This window comes from Phyllobates terribilis, unplaced genomic scaffold, assembly GCF_046119375.1.
Source record: "Phyllobates terribilis strain yellow unplaced genomic scaffold, ASM4611937v1 Scaffold_185__1_contigs__length_3729836, whole genome shotgun sequence".
Taxonomy (NCBI): Eukaryota; Metazoa; Chordata; class Amphibia; order Anura; family Dendrobatidae; genus Phyllobates; species Phyllobates terribilis.
The window spans coordinates 2,755,754-2,777,233 of NW_027362945.1; the positions used below are offsets into that span (position 1 = coordinate 2,755,754).

Sequence of the window (21,480 nt, forward strand, 5' to 3'; positions counted from 1 at the left end):
GTCTGGGTAAATGTACATGGACATGACAATAATGGAAAACTGCTAACTGGACTTTGCTACAAGTCTCCTAATATAGCTGAACACGTAGAGGATGAAATGCTGCAACAAATTAAAAAGGCAACAAAAACAAGTCATGGTGAAAAGTGTTGGATCCCTTGAAATTGTTCCAGAAAATGAAGTAATTCTCCCAGAAAATTATTGCAATTACATGTTTTGTTATACACGTTTATTTCCTTTGCGTGTATTGGAACAACACAAGAAAACAGAGAGAAAAAGGCAAATTGAACATAATTTCACACAAAATAGGCCGGACAAAATTGTAGGTAAACAACTTTGTTTCAAGTATGTGAAGCTTGTTCAAACGTAATTGTGGCAAGTAACAGGTGTGGGCAATATGAAAATCACAACTAAAACTAGATAAAAAAGGGAGAAGTTGATTCAATCTTTGCATTGTGTGCATATGTGTGCCACACTAAGCATGGAGAAAACAGAAAAAGGAGAAGAGAACTGTCTGAGGATTTGAGAACCCAAATTGTTGAAAAATATCAACAATTTCAAGGTTATAAGTCCATCTTTAGGGATAAGCATGTTCCTTTGTCCAAGGTACGCAGCATAATCAATAAATTTACAACCCATACAGTCAGATATGGTGGAGGTTCAAAGGTGTTTTGGGGTTGATTCTCTGCCTCTGGCACTAGGTGCCTTGACTGTGTGCAAGACATCATGAAATCTGAAGATTAGCAAAGGATCTTGGGTCACAATGTAGTGCCTAGTGTCAGAAAGCTGGATTTGCGTCCTAGGTCATGGGTCTTCCAGCATGACAATGACCCCAAACATACTTCAAGAAGCACCCAGAAAATGGATGGAAACAAAGTGCTGGAGAGTTCTGACCAGCAAGGAGTCTGGATCTAAATCCCATTGAACACCTGTGGAGAGATCTTAAAATTGCTGTATGGAGACAAATATTACAGTTTGAGAGTCCTCAGTTTTTGATACCATCTTTTCAGTTAGCCATTAGTCAGTAAGCTTTCGAGACTACTCAGGTCTCTTCATCAGACATAGTATAACACAAAATCTGAAGAGTCACATATTTATACACAACATGGCACAGGAATAATGCAATAGATGAGACAAGTGATGTGAAGCAGAAATATCAGTTTTGGAAAGGGAGAAGAAGTTGTGGCCGTAAAAATAAGTGGCCACAAGTAGATCTATTCTTTTTGTCTTTTTTTGTGTGGCGATGAGAATTCATCCTTGTTCTAAGTTTTTGCCTTGTCTCCCCTACATACAGACCCCCAGTTGGACATTTGGTACATATAATTAAGTACATTAGATGTGATGCAGCTGAAAGTATCTGGGATCTTGTGGTCCTGATGTGAGTTGGGAATCTTTATCTTGTCCGTGGTCATTATAAATGGACAGGTTTTACATATACAGTGGATGAGGATGAATTTTGTAAGTTTCACCACAAAGGTGAAACTATCCTCCCGGTTAGTTTGCTTTCCCTCCCAGTACCTTTTTATTCTAACAATGATAGGTTTTTGAGAGATTATACTTGTTCCTTCTATTTTTTGTTCTCCTTAGCTTGACTTCTTCGCCCTATATGAATGTGTTTTTGTTTCTCATTCAGGGTTTTCGTATTTTACTTCATACTTTTCTTTCCCCTTGTTGACAGTGTGTTGCAGCCTCCCCTCTGGTTCCTCAGGAGGTACGAGAAACTCCTCAACGGCTTATTAAGGAGTTAGGTCAGTGGTGGTGTTTTTAGTTGTGCAGCTAGGGCCTTTCTTGTCTGTACAGAGACTAGTTGGGTGTAGTTGTGGCATTCTCCCCTGTGTGGGTTCTCCGGTGGTTATCAAGATTCGCTTTCTGGTTAAAACATTTCCCACATTTTGAACAAGAAAAAGGCTTCTTCCCTGTGTGAATTCTCTGATGTTTATTAAGATCTGATTTCTGTACAAAACATTTCCCACAATCTGAACATGAAAATGGCTTCTCCCTTGTGTGAGTTTTGTGATGTTTTATAAGAGTAGACTGCGCTGTAAAACATTTCCCACATTCTGAACATGAAAATGGCTTCTCTCCTGTGTGAGTTCTCTGATGGTTGATAAGAGTTGATTTCTCTGCAAAACATTTTCCACATTCTGGACATGAAAAAGGCTTCTCCCCTGTGTGAGTTCTCTGATGTGTGATAAGCTTTGATTTCTTTACAAAACATTTCCCACATTCTGAACATGAAAATGGCTTCTCCCCTGTGTGAGTTTTGTGATGTTTTATAAGAGTAGACTGCGCTGTAAAACATTTCCCACATTCTGAACATGAAAATGGCTTCTCTCCTGTGTGAGTTCTCTGATGACTGGTAAGAGTTGATTTCTCTGCAAAACATTTTCCACATTCTGAACATGAAAAAGGCTTCTCCCCTGTGTGAGTTCTCTGATGTTTGATAAGCTTTGATTTCTTTGCAAAACATTTCCCACATTCTGAACAAGAAAATGGCTTGTCCCCTGTGTGAGTTCTCTGATGTGCAATAAGAGCTGACTTCTCTGTAAAATATTTCACACATTCTGAAGAAAATGGCTTCTCCCCTGTGTGAGTTCTCTGATGTGTGATAAGAGATGATTTCTCTGTAAAATATTTCACACATTCTGAACAAAAAAAAGGCTTCTCACCTGTGTGAGTTCTCTGATGTTTGATAAGAGTTGATTTCTCTGTAAAACATTTCCCACATTCTGAACATGAAAAAGGCTTCTCCCCTGTGTGAGTTTTGTGATGCTTGATAAGATTTGATTTCTTTGCAAAACACTTCCCACATTCTGAACAAGAAAATGGCTTCTCCCCTGTGTGAGTTCTCTGATGTATATTAAGATGTGATTTCTGTGCAAAACATTTCCCACAATCTGAACATGAAAATGGCTTCTCCCCTGTGTGAGTTTTGTGATGCTTGATAAGATTTGATTTCTCTGTAAAACATTTCCCACATTCTGAACATGAAAATGGCTTCTCCCCTGTGTGAGTTCTCTGGTGCTCAAGAAAACTAGATTTCCGGTTAAAACATTTCCCACAATCTGAACATGAAAATGGCTTCTCCCCTGTGTGAGTTTTGTGATGCTTGATAAGAGTTGATTTCTCTGTAAAACATTTCACACATTCTGAACAGGAAAATGGCTTCTCTCCTGTGTGAGTTCTCTCATGCCTAACAAGATTTGATTTCTGATTAAAACATCTCCCACACTTGGAGCAAGAAAATCTATTCTTCACTGTGTGAATTTTTTGATGTTTGAGAAAAGACTTTTTGAGAGGAAAACTATTTCTATATTCTGAACGTGAAAATGGCTTCTTTGCTTTAGGAGCAGTTTGTTTTTTAATGCTTATTTTGTGAGTTTGATTTCCCTCAGTAGTCGGTAATGAATCAGAAGACAGGACTTGTTTCATAGAATCAGATGACAGATCTTTGCTGTGAAGGGATGATGGTAGATCTGGAGTAATGGCATTCACTTCAATTGTATCCTGTGGGATCTCAAGATCATCTGATATAAAAATCTCCTGTCCCTCTGATCTCCTGGTACAGTCATCTGCCAAGAATAAAACCAATTATTATTTTTTAATAAAAAATCCTTGAATTTTATATTTTTGAACATTTCTACTTAAACTGTCTGTAAATAAAGGCAAGTTATATAAAAAAAAAAATTCATTTATTCACCAGGACAATGACCATCTAATAGAAAACCTCATAGGATGAACCAGTGGAGCGTGGTGTTCAACTGTTTGATCATTCTGCCTCCCAAATATGGAGTAAAAGGCGCAGGCTCTGTCCAGCCACTAAGATTAGGTAGCCTGGGACCAGTAGTACCATCCAGTCTGGCAGTATGGGTGTGTGTGCTGTCCAGCTGGAGTAACCTACTCCCTGCTTCAGCCATTTGGAAAGCACCGCACCCTACTAAAGCTGGAAGCATATTGCCGGAAGCTGCCAGATCCAGCCTTGTTCTCCTCTGGTTCAGTCCTCTGTGATCAGCTCCCGGCTTGTGTATTTGCTTCCGGTTGTGACCTCGGCCCGTTTACTGACTACTCGTGTCTTCTGATTTTGTATTTTCTCTGCCCTCCTGGTTCTGATCCGGCTACCTGACTATTCTTATTCCCATCTCACTCCACAGAACAGCAGGTAACACTATGGCCCAAGCCTAGGGGTCTCTGTGTAAGTCCAGATCCATGTAGAGGGGTTAAAGGGTGATGAGCAAAGTCATTTGTGAAATCTGTAAAGAGGGTAGATAGTGACAAGCCTGTTTGTGGTGGCCATCTTTTGAGCTGCCAGGTGACCATGAACAGTGCCCCCAATACATTGCGTCTGCGAACTATTCCAGTTAAGATCTGCATTCAAATAGCTAAATGGCGCTCCTTCCCTTCTTACCCTGCCATGTGCCCAGACAGTAGTGTACAACCGTATATAGGGGATTGTCAGATTCAAGAAAAGTTGGAAAATAATTTGTAAGGTCCATTTGTTTCCTATTATCCTTTGTGAAGAATTCCAGAATTATCACCACATAAAGTGACGCGGGAAGGGGTTAAATCAGAGGATTACGGAAGTCAAAAACTGTGAGTATAGACAATAAAACATCTACTGAAATGATCAAACTCAACAGTCTTCATCAGAGAAAAATGAGTAACTAGTGGTGAAACCTCTCTGGGGTAATTAGAGTCTGGGGCTCGGTGGCTCTTCATCATCTAAACTATCGTAAGGGACAATATTTTCTGTCACATGAGTGTCAAGAAGAAATATTAGACATTTAAAGTGAAGTTTTTTACAATACTGCAGAGCTGAGGGGTCTTAAATTTAGATCTCGGGCATTTGGAAGAGGCAATGGAGATCTTTTTGAAAGACTACCAGGGAGTTACAGAGACACATAAGTGAGGCCGGCCGATTCCACCACAATCAAACTATCATACAGAATGAACTTGTAAAAAAAGAAAGAATATATAAACATGTAACATCCCCAACAACAACGTATGTATGAAGGGAAAAATCCAACACTAAACCGGAGTCGCACTCATTTATGGTGGACCATTGGAGGTATGATGAATCCTGACCAGAAGAGTAGAGAAAGTATTAGTGCCCCCATTTCAGGAGAGATTGTGCAGGAATCTGAATTCTTTAGGATTGAAAACATAATGGAATTTATGACGTGGAGTGAATCCATGAAACCAGGGCTCGAGCCATGCCACCACATCTCCTGCAGGCGTGAATAGATGTGTATTACAGCCATCAGCCACGCACAGCTTAGAGATACAGTTAGGTCCATATATATTTGGACAGGGACAACATTTTTCTAATTTTGGTTCTAGACATTACCACAATGAATTTTAAACAAAACAATTCAAATGCAGTTGAAGTTCAGACTTTCAGCTTTCATTTGAGGTTATCCACATTAAAATTGGATGAAGGGTTTAGGAGTTTCAGCTCCTTAACATGTGCCACTCTGTTTTTAAAGGGACCAAAAGTAATTGGACAGATTAAATAATTGTAAATAAAATGTTCATTTCTAGTACTTGGTTGAAAACCCTTTGTTGTCAATGACTGCCTGAAGTCTTGAACTCATGGACATCACTAGACGCTGTGTTTCCTTCTTTTGATGCTCTGCCAGGCCTTCACTGCGGTGGTTTTCAGTTGCTGTTTGTTTGTGGGCCTTTCTGTCTGAAGTTTAGTCTTTAACAAGTGAAATGCATGCTCAATTGGGTTGAGATCAGGTGACTGACTTGGCCATTCAAGAATATTCCACTTCTTTGCTTTAATAAACTCCTGGGTTGCTTTGGCTTTGTTTTGGGTCATTGTCCATCTGTAGTATGAAACGACGACCAATCAGTTTGGCTGCATTTGGCTGGATCTGAGCACACAGTATGGCTCTGAATACATAAGGAATTCATTCGGCTGCTTCTGTCCTGTGTCAGATCATCAATAAACACTAGTGACCCAGTGCCACTGGCAGCCATGCATGCCCGTGCCATCACACTGCCTCCGCCGTGTTTTACAGATGATGTGGTATGCTTTGGATCATGAGCTGTACCACGCCTTCGCCATACTTTTCTCTTTCCATCATTCTGGTAGAGGTTGATCTTGGTTTCATCTGTCCATAGAATGTTCTTCCAGAACTGTGCTGGCTTTTTTTTCATGTTTTTAAGCAAAGTCCAGTCTAGGCTTTTTATTCTTGATGCTTATGAGTGGCTTGCACCGTGCAGTGAACCCTCTGTAGTTACTTTCATGAAGTCTTCTCTTTATGGTAGATTTGGATATTGATATGCCTACCTCCTGGAGAGTGTTGTTCACTTGGTTGGCTGTTGTGAAGGGGTTTCTCTTCACCATGGAGATTATTCTGTGATCATCCACCACTGTTGTCTTCCGTGGGCGCCCAGGTCTTTTTACATTGATGAGTTCACCGGTGCTTTCTTTCTTTCTCATGATGTACCAAACTATAGATTTTGCCACTCCTAATATTGTAGCAATTTCTCGGATGGTTTTTTTCTGTTTTTGCAGCTTAAGGATGGCTTGTTTCACCAGCATGGAGAGCTCTTTTGACCGCATGTTTACTTCACAGCAAAACCTTCCAAATGCAAGCACCACACCTCAAATCAACTCCAGGCCTTTTATCTGCTTAATTGAGAATGACATAACGAAGGGATTGCCCACACCTGTCCATGAAATAGCCTTGGAGTCAATTGTCCAATTACTTTTGGTCCCTTTAAAAACAGGGTGGCACATGTTAAGGAGCTGAAACTCCTAAACCCTTCATCCAATTTTAATGTGGATACCCTCAAGCTGAAAGTCTGAACTTCAACTGCATCTGAATTGTTTTGTTTAAAATTCATTGTGGTAATGTCTAGAACCAAAATTAGAAAAATGTTGTCTCTGTCCAAATATATATGGACCTAACTGTATATCATGGCACAGGTGTAATGTTTTTTATGTAGTTTATCAAAATCCTGTTTGAAGTTAGTTGGTTTAAAAAGAAATTGAAAAGTCGGGATAAAGGGAAACTCTGTTGTTATTGTACAGAAATTTACACTTGTCCCTCACTGGACATTTAATGTTATCGATCAAAAAAGCAAACTTTGGCCAGAAAGACTGGACCGGGTCTTGTAGGGACCATATGAGCACATTCAGCAGCACAGAAGGGACAGAAGGTAGATTCACCCAATAAGATATCAGGGATCTAGGAAGCCAACAGCATCATTACCCTCCGCTTTCTCTTACAGTCCCATCATAATTTTTCTTCAAGTGATTTTCTCACTTGTCAGCACTTTCTACGTACGCTGTCATTTGGCTTTGTAGTTTACAGACTTGGGCAGGTAACGGTCAGCGTCTACTAATCCCAGGGGGTAGGTAGATCCTCCAGGTTGTAAGTTCTATAGAAAAGGGCTTTCACAATTACACAAAGTAAATTGAATATTTTCGGAAGGAGGAGAATGTTGTGGTCTAGCAGCAAAATGGTGATCACACGATTGTGATATGGCCGGACTACACCACCGATAAAGCATCCACAGCCGGTGACTGAGAAGAATCTGTGACTTCTCTGCATTTAGTGGTTACTACTCACCTGGGTAGTCATATGTAGGAATCTCCTCCTTACACCGCTCATCACCCCTCACATATGTCTCTGTAGTATTAATATGAGTCAGATCTTCACCCTGAAACAAATATTATAAAAGTCAAAGACAGATGGAGAAGTCACATGTGTGATCAGCTCTAATCCTGCCATCTCCACCGTTCTCATTATACAAGTATAAAACATATAATACTGGTGGATGAAACAAGACTGAGCACAAGACCCTCACAGCCGTCTACACATCATAGGGGAGATCTCATGACACCTTCTCTCCATCTACCTGATGATCCTGAGGAACATTGGGATCTTCTTGTTTACAGTCCTGTGGAAGAAGAGGACGGGGACATCTCTCTGGTGTCCTCTTACTGGATAGATCTGGAGGAAACACATACAGGGACTGAATTCATTCTTTCCATACAGATACTTATAGGCCGTGTGTATTTAGTCCTGTCTATTACCTGATGATGTGAGGGGTTGGGGAACCTCCATCATGATGTCCTTGTACAGATCTTTGTGTCCTTCTAAATACTCCCACTCCTCCATGGAGAAATAGATGGCGACATCCTGACACCTTATAGGAGCCTGACACATACAATGATACCGTCATCCCCCGATCCCTTCATAGTATTACTGTATAATGTCCCAGCATTCCCAGCAGCGTCACCTCTCCAGTCAGCAGCTCAATCATCTTGTAGGCGAGTTCTAGGATCTGGTCATTGATGTCCTCATGTATCAGGGGGCGAGGTGGAGACCCCGTGATTAATCTCTGGTTATGGAGAGACACATTAATAAATCTCACTACAGACATTTCCAGAGTCCTCACCTCTCCAGTTCTGTCCATCTGTTATTCCCATAGATAAGAATGATGTAATGTGACATCATCAAAATATCTCACCTCTCCAGTAAGCCGGAAGAGGATCTCTAGGGTGAGGTGTAATATCCTCTCCACTATCTTGTCTCTGTCCATATCCATCTTTGATAGGTAAATCAGGAAAATTTTCTTATATAGAAGATCTTCACTGAGAGGATCCGGTATTGTAGAGACCTGAATTAGAAGAAGATGAGCCGATGTAACATCATAAAAATCCTGTGTAATAATGCAACTACTGAAGATAATAAGGGGAAACATACGAGGAGATTTATTATTTTAAATTTAGTTTTTTCTTTACATCTAGGAATAAAACCTTTATATTTTAGGCCACAGACAACAAGCAGTTTCTTCCTCGAAGTCTGCAGCTGAAAATGTTTCTCATAGACTCACCTTCCATAACGCTAATTCTCGTCTCATTTTCCGTCACTGGAATTGGCATTAGCAATAATGCAGGAGATATTTATTTCACGTGACATGAGAAATAACTACTTCATGATGAGGAAACATCTACTACGGATCTAAAACCATATTTGGAGACAGTCCGTCACTGACTACATCTCCACTGGCCGTCTGTATGAATGTTTCCAGTCTTCCCCGAACTGTAATCTTCTATCAAGTTACATCTCATGTCTGATTCACACACAGAAGTTTGAGGCTTTTATAAAAGCGGTTTTGTTTGCACAAATGCCGCGGACAGAAATTATTTGATACTAAAGTCTACATGTACAGTGTATTATGGGTTTTATTTCTAGCCTTAGGCTTTCCTATATTACAAGAAAAAAAAACATAAAAAAGCAGATATTAAAAGGTTTCAAAAGAAAATTTGCTCCAACAATTCTTGTAAAAAGAAAAAACATGCAAAAAGCAGAAGACACATTTTGTAATTTTTTAACATGTTATGAACTCTTTTGGGCACCAGAACATAGATGTACACCTCAGGGATGGCACAGGTGCGGCAGCAACAAAATCCCTGGCAGTTTAACCACTTGCTCCTGCAAAAAGCAAACATGGCATCTAAGAAGGTGTGACAGAGTTCAGCTGAATGCCCTCCTCCCTCAAGTACTGGGCCTGTAATATACAAAAGTCTATTAGGCCGGGCCAGAGGCAGAGTTCCATAACTTACTTTTTAACGCCTCCATAAACATTAGACTAAAGTTACATGGAAGCACTGATTTTGGTCGACTATATAATGTATTTGGGGACCTCCCTACAGATGCAGTCAGACATACAAACCACAGGAAAGCTGGAATATTTGTGTATGGGGGAGTCTGGAGGGATAGCCGTCTGCCAAATGATCGTTCAGCCAACACTTATCTCATGTGTATGGGGCAGTTAGTATTACACTGACAGGCAGTGATAATACACGGCACTACAGTAGTACAGTGCATCACATGAGCAATCAAAGGCTTCTGTGTTGTATGATCGCACTAATGAGAGTTATTTTAAAAAGTTTATAAAAAAGGTTTAAAAAAAAGTTTTAAAGTGAAAATATCACAGTTTTAGCAAAAATAAATATTTGTCACTATAAGGAAAACATGCATATAATGAGAAAATGGAGAGGGAGGTCGGCTCACTGTTTATTTAATGCACCTTGTCTGAAGAACACCGCATGGAGTCACCCTGGTCAGGGACTGTGAAGACCCAGGGTCTTCTGTTGGTGTAACGCTACTAAAACAACACAGGGTGAGGGTAAAACAGCATGGTAATACTTTATTGAACCACAAAGAAGACATTAAACATACAGAACAGTCCCAGCAAATACCCAAGATGGTACAACATTACACAGTCTCACCCTTCCTTCTCCGCCAGCCTGGGATAGAACAGCTGCGACTTTAGAGACTTCCAGTGCTGACTACCTCAACCAGTGGCCCTCCGCTTCAGGTGGGCTCCCACAGAGAGAAGGTAGCGGCAAGTTTAGGAAGTCAACAGTCCATTGAGGTACAAGACCAGGAGACCCGATGGTCCCATCCTGGCCTCTCCGAGAGTTTTCATGGGACCAGACGACCGGTGGGTCCCTCTTGGCAACTCCAAATGTCTCCATGGGTTCTAGGTGACTGGTGGGTCCCTCCTAGCAACACCAAAACAGCATATCCATGGGGCCAAGTGACTTTTTCGTCCTCTCCCGGACTTCCCAAAAGTATCCATGGTCTCTCTGATGGTTAATGGAGCAGATCTGAAACTTTCCAGTGAGGGCTGATACCCTTAGATTAGAAACATGTAGAATACAAATCTGTGTCTCTTTAGATGCCATACAATCCATCTACTTTGCTGAAGGATGTCTCCCATTCTCCTTCCAAAGTCCTTCTGATGTTCCATGATTCTCTGTCCCAAATTTCATTCTGTCTACAGCACTACAGACATCCCTGTTTATATTTACATCTATGTGAGGTCATAAAGCCCAGGTAAAAGAGGTAAAGGTGCAGGGATCACTTATCATTGTTTGAGCTAATCTACTTACACAGTTGGTATCACAGGGGCTGTTGTAAATAAACTTTCTGCTGACTTAGTACAATTTGTCATTAGCACAGTAAACATGATTGTTTCCAAACGAACAGAATTCAGCATTCAGGGTTATACAAATACTATGACCTTTTTGATCAGCAAGAGAAATACAGTCCCTGACGAAGCTACTGTAGTAGCGATACACGTAGGTATCTATGCCCTACGTGTATCACTACTACAGTAGCTTCATCAGGGGTCGTATGTTTTTTAACCACTTGTGTGTCCCTACATGAAATAAAGTTGCTATTGTATTTATTATTTGTAGTAATTCTTATTATTTTTGGATGTGCATTATCTCACTGTGCAAGCTTTTCTCTACCTACTTCTTTATGTGCTTTGTTGCACAGTTACCATTGCACCCCGTATCATATTTCAGTGATTTAGATTGTGTGGTGCCGACTGCCAAATATCTTAATAGATTAATGTCTTCTAATACATTTTTTTTTAGGGGCCCTGACGTGCATCCCACGTATTGTAGTTAACTCTCTATACACTCTATTAAATAAATGACCCCCTATAGTGTTACAATTGATGAAATTGTGTACTGAAAATTGCTGTACCGTTAGGTTTTCTTCAAATGTGTCGGTTTTATTAACATAGTTGCATGCTTTACAGGGTGTATGTCCACATTTAAAAAACCCTTACAGGATAACCAAGTTACATTGCGTTTGATATTTGTTTCTTGCTTATTCCGCCTAGTGTAGAAGCCTTTTTGGATCCAAAACTCAAACAAAATATGCAAAAGAATTTACAAAGTCTGGAGGATGCCATCTCAGACAGCAAAAAAAACTACGTTTGAGAGAGATATCAAAGACTACGAGTCAAATTCAATTTACACATGGAAATGAAACAAACCAGGATCTACTGTTCAGAAATACAGGTCACACAATAAATTCAAAGGAAATAGAGGAGAGCGGAGGTCAGCTTCACAAATCCTAATGTGTCCATGGGTTCCTCTAATTATAATTCTCTGAGGACTTATCTGATGCATCAGTGGGATCAACTAAAGAAAGATGGAACAAAAATAAATTCTCAAGAACGCCCCACAATCCAGCACAAAACAATGAGCGGGCAGAAAGCTCAAACGTGCCCGGACATGTGCGTTCCACGCCGGAGGGCATCACGGTCTCCTACCTGCGCATGAGCATGTCCGGAAGCATGCGTTCCACGCCGGATCGCATATGGTATTGGATTGCATACCACCAACATAGAAAAATCCTATCTCTGAGATCAGCATCATGGGAGACTAAAAACAAGTACTGCACATCCTCCCATCATGTAATAGGCATGTAGATCTACTTTATCACTACAAAAAATATGGGATGGTGGCCCACAGTATATTCCTAAATGGTCAAATTTGACCTCTATTACACAATTAGAGATACACAAGGATCACCACACTTGTTAATGACGAAATAGTATAAGTGGAATATAATTGATAAGTAATAATTCTGATATAGAAGCTCAGATATCTCGGTGAAGTACAACAATATGTGAACCCCATTCACAGGAAACTGACTAGCAATGGGTAGAGCATAAAATCCAAAAATATAATCCAGAATGGGGCTGTAGTCACACAAAACAGGCATAGGAAATTTGCTCACTGAGTCCCTTAGGGGCTCGTGAATCCAGTCTAACAATCCACTCACTTTCCTTTCAGAGGATACATCTATTATGATCACCTCCTCTCACATTGGGTTTAACCACCTCAATGATACAAAAGGAGAGGTCTCCGGGTTCACCTCGATGTGCACTGTTCATGTGTCTCACTAATGGGATCTCCCGACCATGGCATATATCGCCCAAATGCTCCCCTACTCTCCTCCTAGACACCCTCTTGATCTTGTCTACATATTCTAGGGGGCAGGTGCATGTGGCCATATATACTAGTCCTGAAGTTTTACAGATGAAATAATCCCACTGGAAAAAGATTTTAACCATGGAGGAACTTGAGAAAGATTTACATGGTCTCATCCAATTACATGTACAACATTCTCCAGATCTAAAGAAACCGTAGATTCTTCTATCTAGCCAAGTCCCCTTGGGTGCAGTTTTTTTTATAGAAACTGTGCATGGTCCCTAATTGACCAACCCTTTCTGAAAGTTATTGTGGGAGTAGATTCCACAGCACCCTCAGGTCTGGGTCGACCACAAGTATATCCCAGTGTTTTCTGAGGATATGAAAGATACAGTCACTCTGATTGTCATAAGTTTTTCTTACTCGTGTAGTCCAATCTTCTTCTTGGTCTCTTGGATTGGTATGGAGGAGTGTCTCTCTCTCCCATTTTTCTGCAAACGATGATGCGGAATCGAAAATGTACCATGAGTACCCTTTATCCCTTAATCTGGTGTTCAGGTCTATTGCCTGTATATTAAAATCTGTGACATTCGAGCAGTACCTTCTCAACCGTAAAAATTGGCCCTTGGGTTTTCCTCTTTGTATGGGGATGGGGGTGGTGGTTATCCCACTTCAATAGTTTATTAGTGCTTGAAGGTTTATGGTAGATGAGTGTCCCTAGGGTCCCATTTCAATCTTTCTTGATCAGTACATACAGGAACGTCAACTGGTAATAATTGGTGTTGGTCTGCTCCTTTAAACAAAATGTACTTTTCAGGTTATCCCCCCAGCACCCTCACTTATCTTCCCTTCTTTTGAGGCCCACAGAGTCAGACTCTACCGGCCATTCTCCCTGCGAGTGGCGGTTGTGTATCGCCCTCCGGGCCCCTCCCGTCAGTTTGTGGATCATTTTGCCACTTGGCTTCCCAACTTTCTATGCTATGACATCCCCACCCTCATCATGGGAGACTTTAACATCCCAATTGGCGATTCAGTCTCCCCATCTGCCGCTCATCTTTTATCGCTAACTTCCTCCTTCGGCCTTTCACAGCTTACTAATTCTCCTACACATGATGGAAATACTCTTGACCTGATCTTCGCCCGGCTCTGTTCAATATATGACTTTACTAACGCTCCTCTTCCGCTCTCTGATCACAACCTTCTTTCATTCTCTGTCAAGAACTGTCCCCCTGCTCAAGACACCCCCACTTTCCACACTTACAGAAATATACAATCCATTAACACCCAGAAATGTATGAAAATGTTGCAAACATCATTGGCTCCAATCTCCTCCCTCACATGTCCTGACTCTGCACTGAAGCATTATAACGAAACATTGCAATGCTCCCTGGATGAAGCTGCACCTCCTACACAGAGAACAACTCGGCGCAGATGAGGACAACCCTGGAACACGCTTCTCCAGCGGTGCTCCACGTGCGCTGAACGGCTGCGGAGAAAATCTAATCTGCCCGAAGATTTCCTCCATTATAAATTTATGCTTAAAACCTATAACTCCGGCCTTCACCTCTCCAAACAAACCTACTATAATAAACTCATCATCTCACGGTCCAATAATCCTAAACGACTCTTTGACACGTTTCACTCTCTCCTCAATCAAACAGCACAAGGCCCGACCACCGACCTCAGCGCTGACGATCTGGACAATTATTTCAAAGAAAAAACTGACCATATCAGACGGGAAATTTTCTCCCAAACCTCACATGTAATGCATGCTCCTCCCTCCCACACTGCATCTTGCTCATTTTCTGACTTCGAACCAGTCACGGAAGAAGAAGAAAAAAAACATCCCTGGACGAGAACTGTGATGCTAACTACAGACCTGTCTCCAATCTTCCCTTTATCTCTAAACTCCTGGAACGCCTTGTCCAGTCCCGTCTGATCCGCTATCTCTCAGATAACTCTCTTCTTGACCCTTTACAATCTGGTTTCCGCTCTTTACATTCTACTGAAACTGCCCTCACTAAAGTCTCTAATGATCTACTAACAGCCAAATCAAATGGGCACTACTCCCTGCTGATTCTCCCAGATCTCTCTGCATCATTCGACACTGAAGATCAACAGCTCGTCCTCACTATGCTAAGCACTATCGGCCTCAAGGACACCCTTCTCTCTAGGTTCTCCTCCTATCTCTCTGACCTCTCATTCACTGTGTCTTTTGCTGGCTCCTGCTCCTCTCTCCTTCCCCTTATTGTCGGGGTTCCTCAATGATCAGTCCTAGGCACCCTTCTTTTCTCCTTATACATCGCTCCTATGGGACAATCATACACCTCTTCTCCAAACATCACCCCTGACTTATTACAAAACACCAGTGATTGTCTTTCTGCTGTGTCTAACACTATGTCCTCCCTCTATCTAAAATTGAATTTGTCAAAAACTGAACTACTCGTATTTCCTCCCTCCACTAACCTACAGTACAGACCAAAAGTTTGGACACACCTTCTCATTTAAAGATTTTTCTGTATTTTCTTGACTATGAAAATTGTACATTCACACTGAAGGCATCAAAACTATGAATTAACACATGTGGAATTATATACTTAACAAAAAAGTGTGAAACAACTGAAAATATGTCTTATATTCTAGGTTCTTCAAAGTAGCCACCTTTGGCTTTGAGGACTGCTTTGCACACTCTTGGCATTCTCTTGATGAGCTTCAAGAGGTAGTCACCGGAAATGGTCTTCCAACAATCTTGAAGGAGTTCCCAGAGATGCTTAGCACTTGTTGGCCCTTTTGCCTTCACTCTGCGGTCCAACTCACCCCAAACCATCTCGATTGGGTTCAGGTCTGGTGACTGTGGAGGCTAGGTCATCTGGCGTAGCACCCCATCACTCTACCTCTTGGTCAAATAGCCCTTACACAGCCTGGAGGTGTGTTTGGGGTCATTGTTCTGTTGAAAAATAAACGATGGTCCAGCTAAACACAAATCGGATGGAATAGCATGAAGCTGCAAGATGCTGTGGTAGCCATGCTGGTTCAGTATGCCTTCAATTTTGAATAAATCCCCAACAGTGCCACCAGCAAAGCACCCCCACACCATCACACCTCCTCCTCCATGCTTCACAGTGGGAACCAGGCATGTAGAGTTCATCTGTTCACCTTTTCTGCATCGCACAAAGACACGGTGGTTGGAACCAAAGATCTCAAATTTGGACTCATCAGACCAAAGCACAGATTTCCACTGGTCTAATGTCCATTCCTTGTGTTCTTTAGCCCAAACAAGTCTCTTCTGCTTGTTGCCTGTTCTTAGCAGTGGTTTCCTAGCAGCTATTTTACAATGAAGGCCTGCTGCACAAAGTCTCCTCTTAACAGTTGTTGTAGAGATGTGTCAGCTGCTAGAACTCTGTGTGACATTGACCTGGTCTCTAATCTGAGCTGCTGTTAACCTGCGATTTCTGAGGCTGGTGACTCGGATAAACTTATCCTCAGAAGCAGAGGTGACTATCGGTCTTCCTTTCCTGGGGCGGTCCTCATGTGAGCCAGTTTCTTTGCAGAACTTGATGGTTTTTGCAACCGCACTTGGGGACACTTTAAAAGTTTGCCAAATTTTTCAGACTGACTGAGCTTCATTTCTTAAAGCAATGATGGCCACTCGTTTTTCTTTACTTAGCTTTTTTCTTGCTATAATACAAATTCTAACACTCTATTCAGTAGGACTATCAGCTGTGTATCCACCAGACTTCTGCACAACACAACTGATGGTCCCAACCCCATTTATAAGGCAAGAAATCCCACTTATTAAACCTGACAGGGCACACCTGTAAAGTGAAAACCATTTCCGGTGACTACCTCTTGAAGCTCATCAAGAGAATGCCAAGAGTGTGCAAAGCAGTCATCAAAGCAAAAGGTGGCTACTTTGACGAACCTAGAATATAAGACATATTTTCAGTTGTTTCACACTTTTTTGTAAAGTATATAATTTCACATGTGTTAATTCATAGTTTTGATGCCTTCAGTGTGAATGTACAATTTTCATAGTCATGAAAATACAGAAAAATCTAAATGAGAAGGTGTGTCCAAACTTTTGGTCTGTACTGTACCTGTGCCCAATATTGCCACTTCAGTTTGTGGCTCCACCATTACTCCCCAGCAACCAGCAACAAGCCCACTGGTTTGTCTTGGGGTCATACTCAATTCAGATCTTGTCTTCACACCTCACATCAAATCACTTGCTCGCGTCATCTACACCTCAAAAACATCTCTAGAATCAGAAATTTTCTTACCTTTGACTTTGTAAAAACTCTCACTGTAGCTCTTATTCATTCTCCTCTGGACTATTGTAACTCTTTACTAATCAGTCTCCCTCTTTCTAAACTCTCCCCTCTTCAATCCATCCTGAATGCAGCAGCCAGGATCATATTCCTCACCAACCGATACACCAATGCCTCTTCCCTGTGCCAGTCATTGCACTGGTTGCCCATCCAATACAGAGTTCAATATAAACTTATCACTCTCACCCACAAAGCGCTCCATGCTTTAGCATCCCCCTACATCTCCTCCATCATCTCAGTCTACCACCCTACACGTGCCCTCCGTTCTGCTATGAACTTTAAACTAAAATCCTCCGTAATAGGAACCTCACACTCCCGTATCCAAGATTTCTCGCGTGCTGCACCAATTCTTTGGAATGCAGTACTCAGGACAATTCGATTAATTCCCAATACCCACAGTTTTAAGCGTGCCATAAAAACCCATTTCTTTAGACTGGCCTATCACCTCAACACACTTATCTAACTGTCCCAGTTTGGCCCATATTAAAATTTTCTTCAAAATCATGCTCATACCATCCAAATGTAGCACCCCGAGGGCTCGGCTGCTACAGGGGTATTGCACCTCAAACCAGAGGTGTGATATTCCACTCCCGGGTAAGGATGGAGTGTGGACCAGGACTCGGTAGGCTGCATGCACCACACACACCCCATTTCCGAGGGACAGCTCAACGGTGCTCCCACTAGACAGAAGTGCAGGCACGACAGCATCTGTCCCTGGCTGGAGTGGGGAGGGGAAAGTACACCCAGTGGTGTAGGAGCAGATAGGGGTGGGTCTCTGGGCATAGGCAGGAGCCCATTGGTTGCTAGTCACCTGGGCTCAGGTGTTAGAAGGAGGTATAAAAGGTGGGCACCATCTTAGATCAGTGTTCAGTCCGGGGAGTGCAGTCTGAGGAGAAGACAGGAAGCAGAGCCTCTGCATGGGCTCTGCTCCGCAGGCAGGCCTTGTCAGGAGGCTGGAGCCTGAGAGAGAGAGAAAGGAGAAGGAACAGAAAGGAAAGTAAGATAGGAACTGGAACAGAGGAGGAAGGAAGCAAGGAACAGGAACACAGAGAAAGGCCCAGAGACCAGAGTGAAGAAGGAACCCTAAGAACCCACGAGATAACGGGTGAAGGGTTGGCAGAGCAGGGTACCGGAACCCAAATTGGTGGAGGCGACTAATCCTCAGCCAAAACCGGAGGTTGTGACCACATCTTGGTGCGACCCCTCACTACATCCACCAGGAAAGCATACCACATAGGGTCAGGGAAACCGGAGAGAGGTTTCGCCAACAGAAGGCCCGAGGAAGCTGGACAAAGGTGGGTCACTGGTGGGGACGGCCAGAGAAAGGAAGAGAAGGGAGCCCTGTGCCACACTCTGGAATTGCTTGGGAGTTGACCGATTCCCTCACCTGGTGGACGCAGCACGACTTGGGCAGTCATCGCCTGCAGCATTGACACGAATAACAACTGTGAGTAAAGCATTGGAAACTGCAATTACAAGTCTCTGTGTTTCATCGCCGCACCAGCACCATTAGTATTGGGACGCTCACACCATCACTACCATCATCTACTCTAGCTGCCCTGAGGCAATACTTCTCCCGTGGGGAGTTATCCCATTCTTGGCTGCGCATATAACATTAGCCTCAGCGGTCTGCAGCGCAGCGGCGATCCCCACTGACCGCAATCCACGGGTGGCGTAGTCGGACAATTACAATACAAGTAGACTGCCACTGGTTTGACCACCCTGGGCACGGACCAGGTCACTGCCACACGGAGACTACAACCCCCAGCATCCTACAAAAGGCCCGGTTCCGGGTTCCCAGCACAGGCCCAGGGGGCGCGTCACATGCAGTGATTAGCCTCTGTCTGTACTGTACACATACTGGCAGGCGACCAGTTCATGTAGTGTTATGTACTTACCCTATTTACTATATTATAGCTGTATTATAGAATATATGTACATTTTACCTTTGTGTCCCCCCTATTTGCTTATAGACTGTAAGCTTGCGACCCTCACTCCTTTTAATATTTGAGTTATGCTTATTCTGTAAAGTCTGTATTGTCTGTACAAGTCCCCCCTAAAATTGTAAAGTGATGTGGAATATGTTGGTGCTATAAAAATAAAAATTATTATTATTATAATTAAATTCAGATGTAAATCTAAAGCCCACTCTATTGATGCGGAGTTCCCCGACAAATCTTCCATGAAGTCATTATGTCTGCTACACTCGACTGATCTCAATTTCAAGAAACGTCTTACTCCTCTGATACCATCCTCAGGCCGTATATTACTGTAAAAAGCCTCGATATCTAGTAAGGCCGGCTGCTCCCCTACATGCATGTATACATGCTCGAGGGTATACATGGAGGGGAGCAGGCAAAGGGAAAACCAACTCCAGAGGGATTATTCCAACTGCAAAACCGGTACTGTGGGGGCATCATACATCCTGCATAAGGGGCATAATGGGGGCATTACACTGTGTGGGGGACATCATACATCCTGCATAAGGGGCATAATGGGGGCATTACACTGTGTGTGGTCATCATACATCCTGCATAAGGGGCATAATGGGGGCATTACACTGTGTGGGGGCATCATACATCCTGCATAAGAGGCATAATGGGGGCATTACACTGTGTGGGGGGATCATACATACTGCATAAGGGGCATAATGGGGGCATTACACTGTGTGGAGGCATCAAATATACTGCACAAGGGGCATAATGGGGGCATTACACTGTGCAGGGGCAACATACATCCTGCATAAGGGGCATAATAGGGGCATTACACTGTGTGGGGGCATCATACATCCTGCATAAGGGGCATAATGGGGGCATTACACTGTGTGGGGGCATCATACATCCTGCATAAGGGGCATAATGGGGGCATTACACTGTGTGGGGGCATCATACATCCTGCATAAGGGGCATAATGGAGGCATTACACAGTGTGGGGGCATCATACATCCTGCATAAGGGGCATAATGGGGGCATTACACATCCTGCATAAGGGGCATAATGGGGGCATTACACTGTGTGGGGGCATCATACATCCTGCATAAGGGGCATAATGGGGGCATTACACTGTGTGTGGGCATCATACATCCTGCATAAGGGGCATAATGGGGGCATTACACTGTGTGGGGGCATCAAACATACTGTATAAGGGGCATAATGGGGGCATTACACTGTGTGGGGGCATCATACATCCTGCATAAGGGGCATAATGGGGGCATTACACTGTGTGGGGGCATCATACATCCTGCATAAGGGGCATAATGGAGGCATTACACAGTGTGGGGGCATCATACATCCTGCATAAGGGGCATAATGGGGGCATTACACTGTGTGGGGGCATCATACATCCTGCATAAGGGGCATAATGGGGGCATTACACTGTGTGGGGGCATCATACATCCTGCATAAGGGGCATAATGGAGGCATTACACAGTGTGGGGGCATCATACATCCTGCATAAGGGGCATAATGGGGGCATTACACTGTGTGGGGGCATCATACATCCTGCATAAGGGGCATAATGGAGGCATTACACAGTGTGGGGGCATCATACATCCTGCATAAGGGGCATAATGGGGGCATTACACTGTGTGGGGGCATCATACATCCTGCATAAGGGGCATAATGGGGGCATTACACTGTGTGTGGGCATCATACATTATGCATAAGGGGTATAATGGGGGCATTACACTGTGTGGGGGCAACATACATACTGCATAAGGGGCATAATGGGGGCATTACACATCCTGCATAAGGGGCATAATGGGGGCATTACACTGTGTGGGGGCATCATACATTCTGCATAAGGGGCATAATGGGGGCATTACACTGTGTGTGGGCATCATACATTATGCATAAGGGGTATAATGGGGGCATTACACTGTGTGGGGGTCCCGTACTCTGAGAACAATACGTTTTCTCCCTTCCTGTCTCCATAGTTGGGTCGTATGTATCTATTACAGGAAACAGAACAGAAACCTTATGATTCTTATAAAGGGGCAACACAAAACCCCAAAAGAGTCTCCGTGCTGAAGGGGTTAATGCCCCCTGCTGCCAGTAATGGGGTCTCCACATACCTCCACGGTAGCGTCTAGATTGGAGTTGATCTCCTGAGGGGGAGGAGTGATTTCATTCTATCATGACGTCACCGGAAGGGGCGGGGCTTCTCAGTCCAGTGGACGCTCTTCCACCTGCAGCTGCAGCAGTGCACATTGTGCCGGGACCGGAGGATGGTGATGAGGAGGTCGTGTTCAGCGTTGTGCTGTGAGGACTGAGGTAGGGGAACTGACCATGTGAATAAATGCTGTGGAGGCATAAAGGGGGCTGTGTGGGTGGTGTGAGGAGGCATGGGGTATGTAGAGGGACATCCAGGGGGCTGTGTGGCTGGTGTGAGGAG

General features: G+C 43.1%; 1 protein-coding gene and 1 long non-coding RNA gene across 2 annotated transcripts in view; one reads left to right on the forward strand and one right to left on the reverse strand.

Annotated features, from left to right (window-relative positions):
• Nucleotides 1–211: 211 nt before the first annotated feature.
• LOC141212764 (uncharacterized) lies at nucleotides 212–21,252 on the reverse strand. The gene is made up of 7 exons (XM_073665074.1): nucleotides 21,161–21,252; nucleotides 8,485–8,634; nucleotides 8,254–8,355; nucleotides 8,048–8,171; nucleotides 7,870–7,964; nucleotides 7,581–7,671; nucleotides 212–3,569 (listed from the first exon to the last, which is right to left on the reverse strand). Exons 2-7 carry the CDS (start codon nucleotides 8,560–8,562, stop codon nucleotides 1,801–1,803), a joined length of 2,259 nt encoding a protein of 752 aa, XP_073521175.1. The 5' UTR covers nucleotides 8,563–8,634; nucleotides 21,161–21,252; the 3' UTR covers nucleotides 212–1,800.
• LOC141212765 (uncharacterized) overlaps nucleotides 21,223–21,480 on the forward strand; it is a 37,206-nt gene continuing 36,948 nt past the window's right edge. Inside the window, exon 1 of the long non-coding RNA XR_012282411.1 lies at nucleotides 21,223–21,359. This is a non-coding gene — a long non-coding RNA (uncharacterized lncRNA). The remainder of the gene's footprint in view (nucleotides 21,360–21,480) is intronic.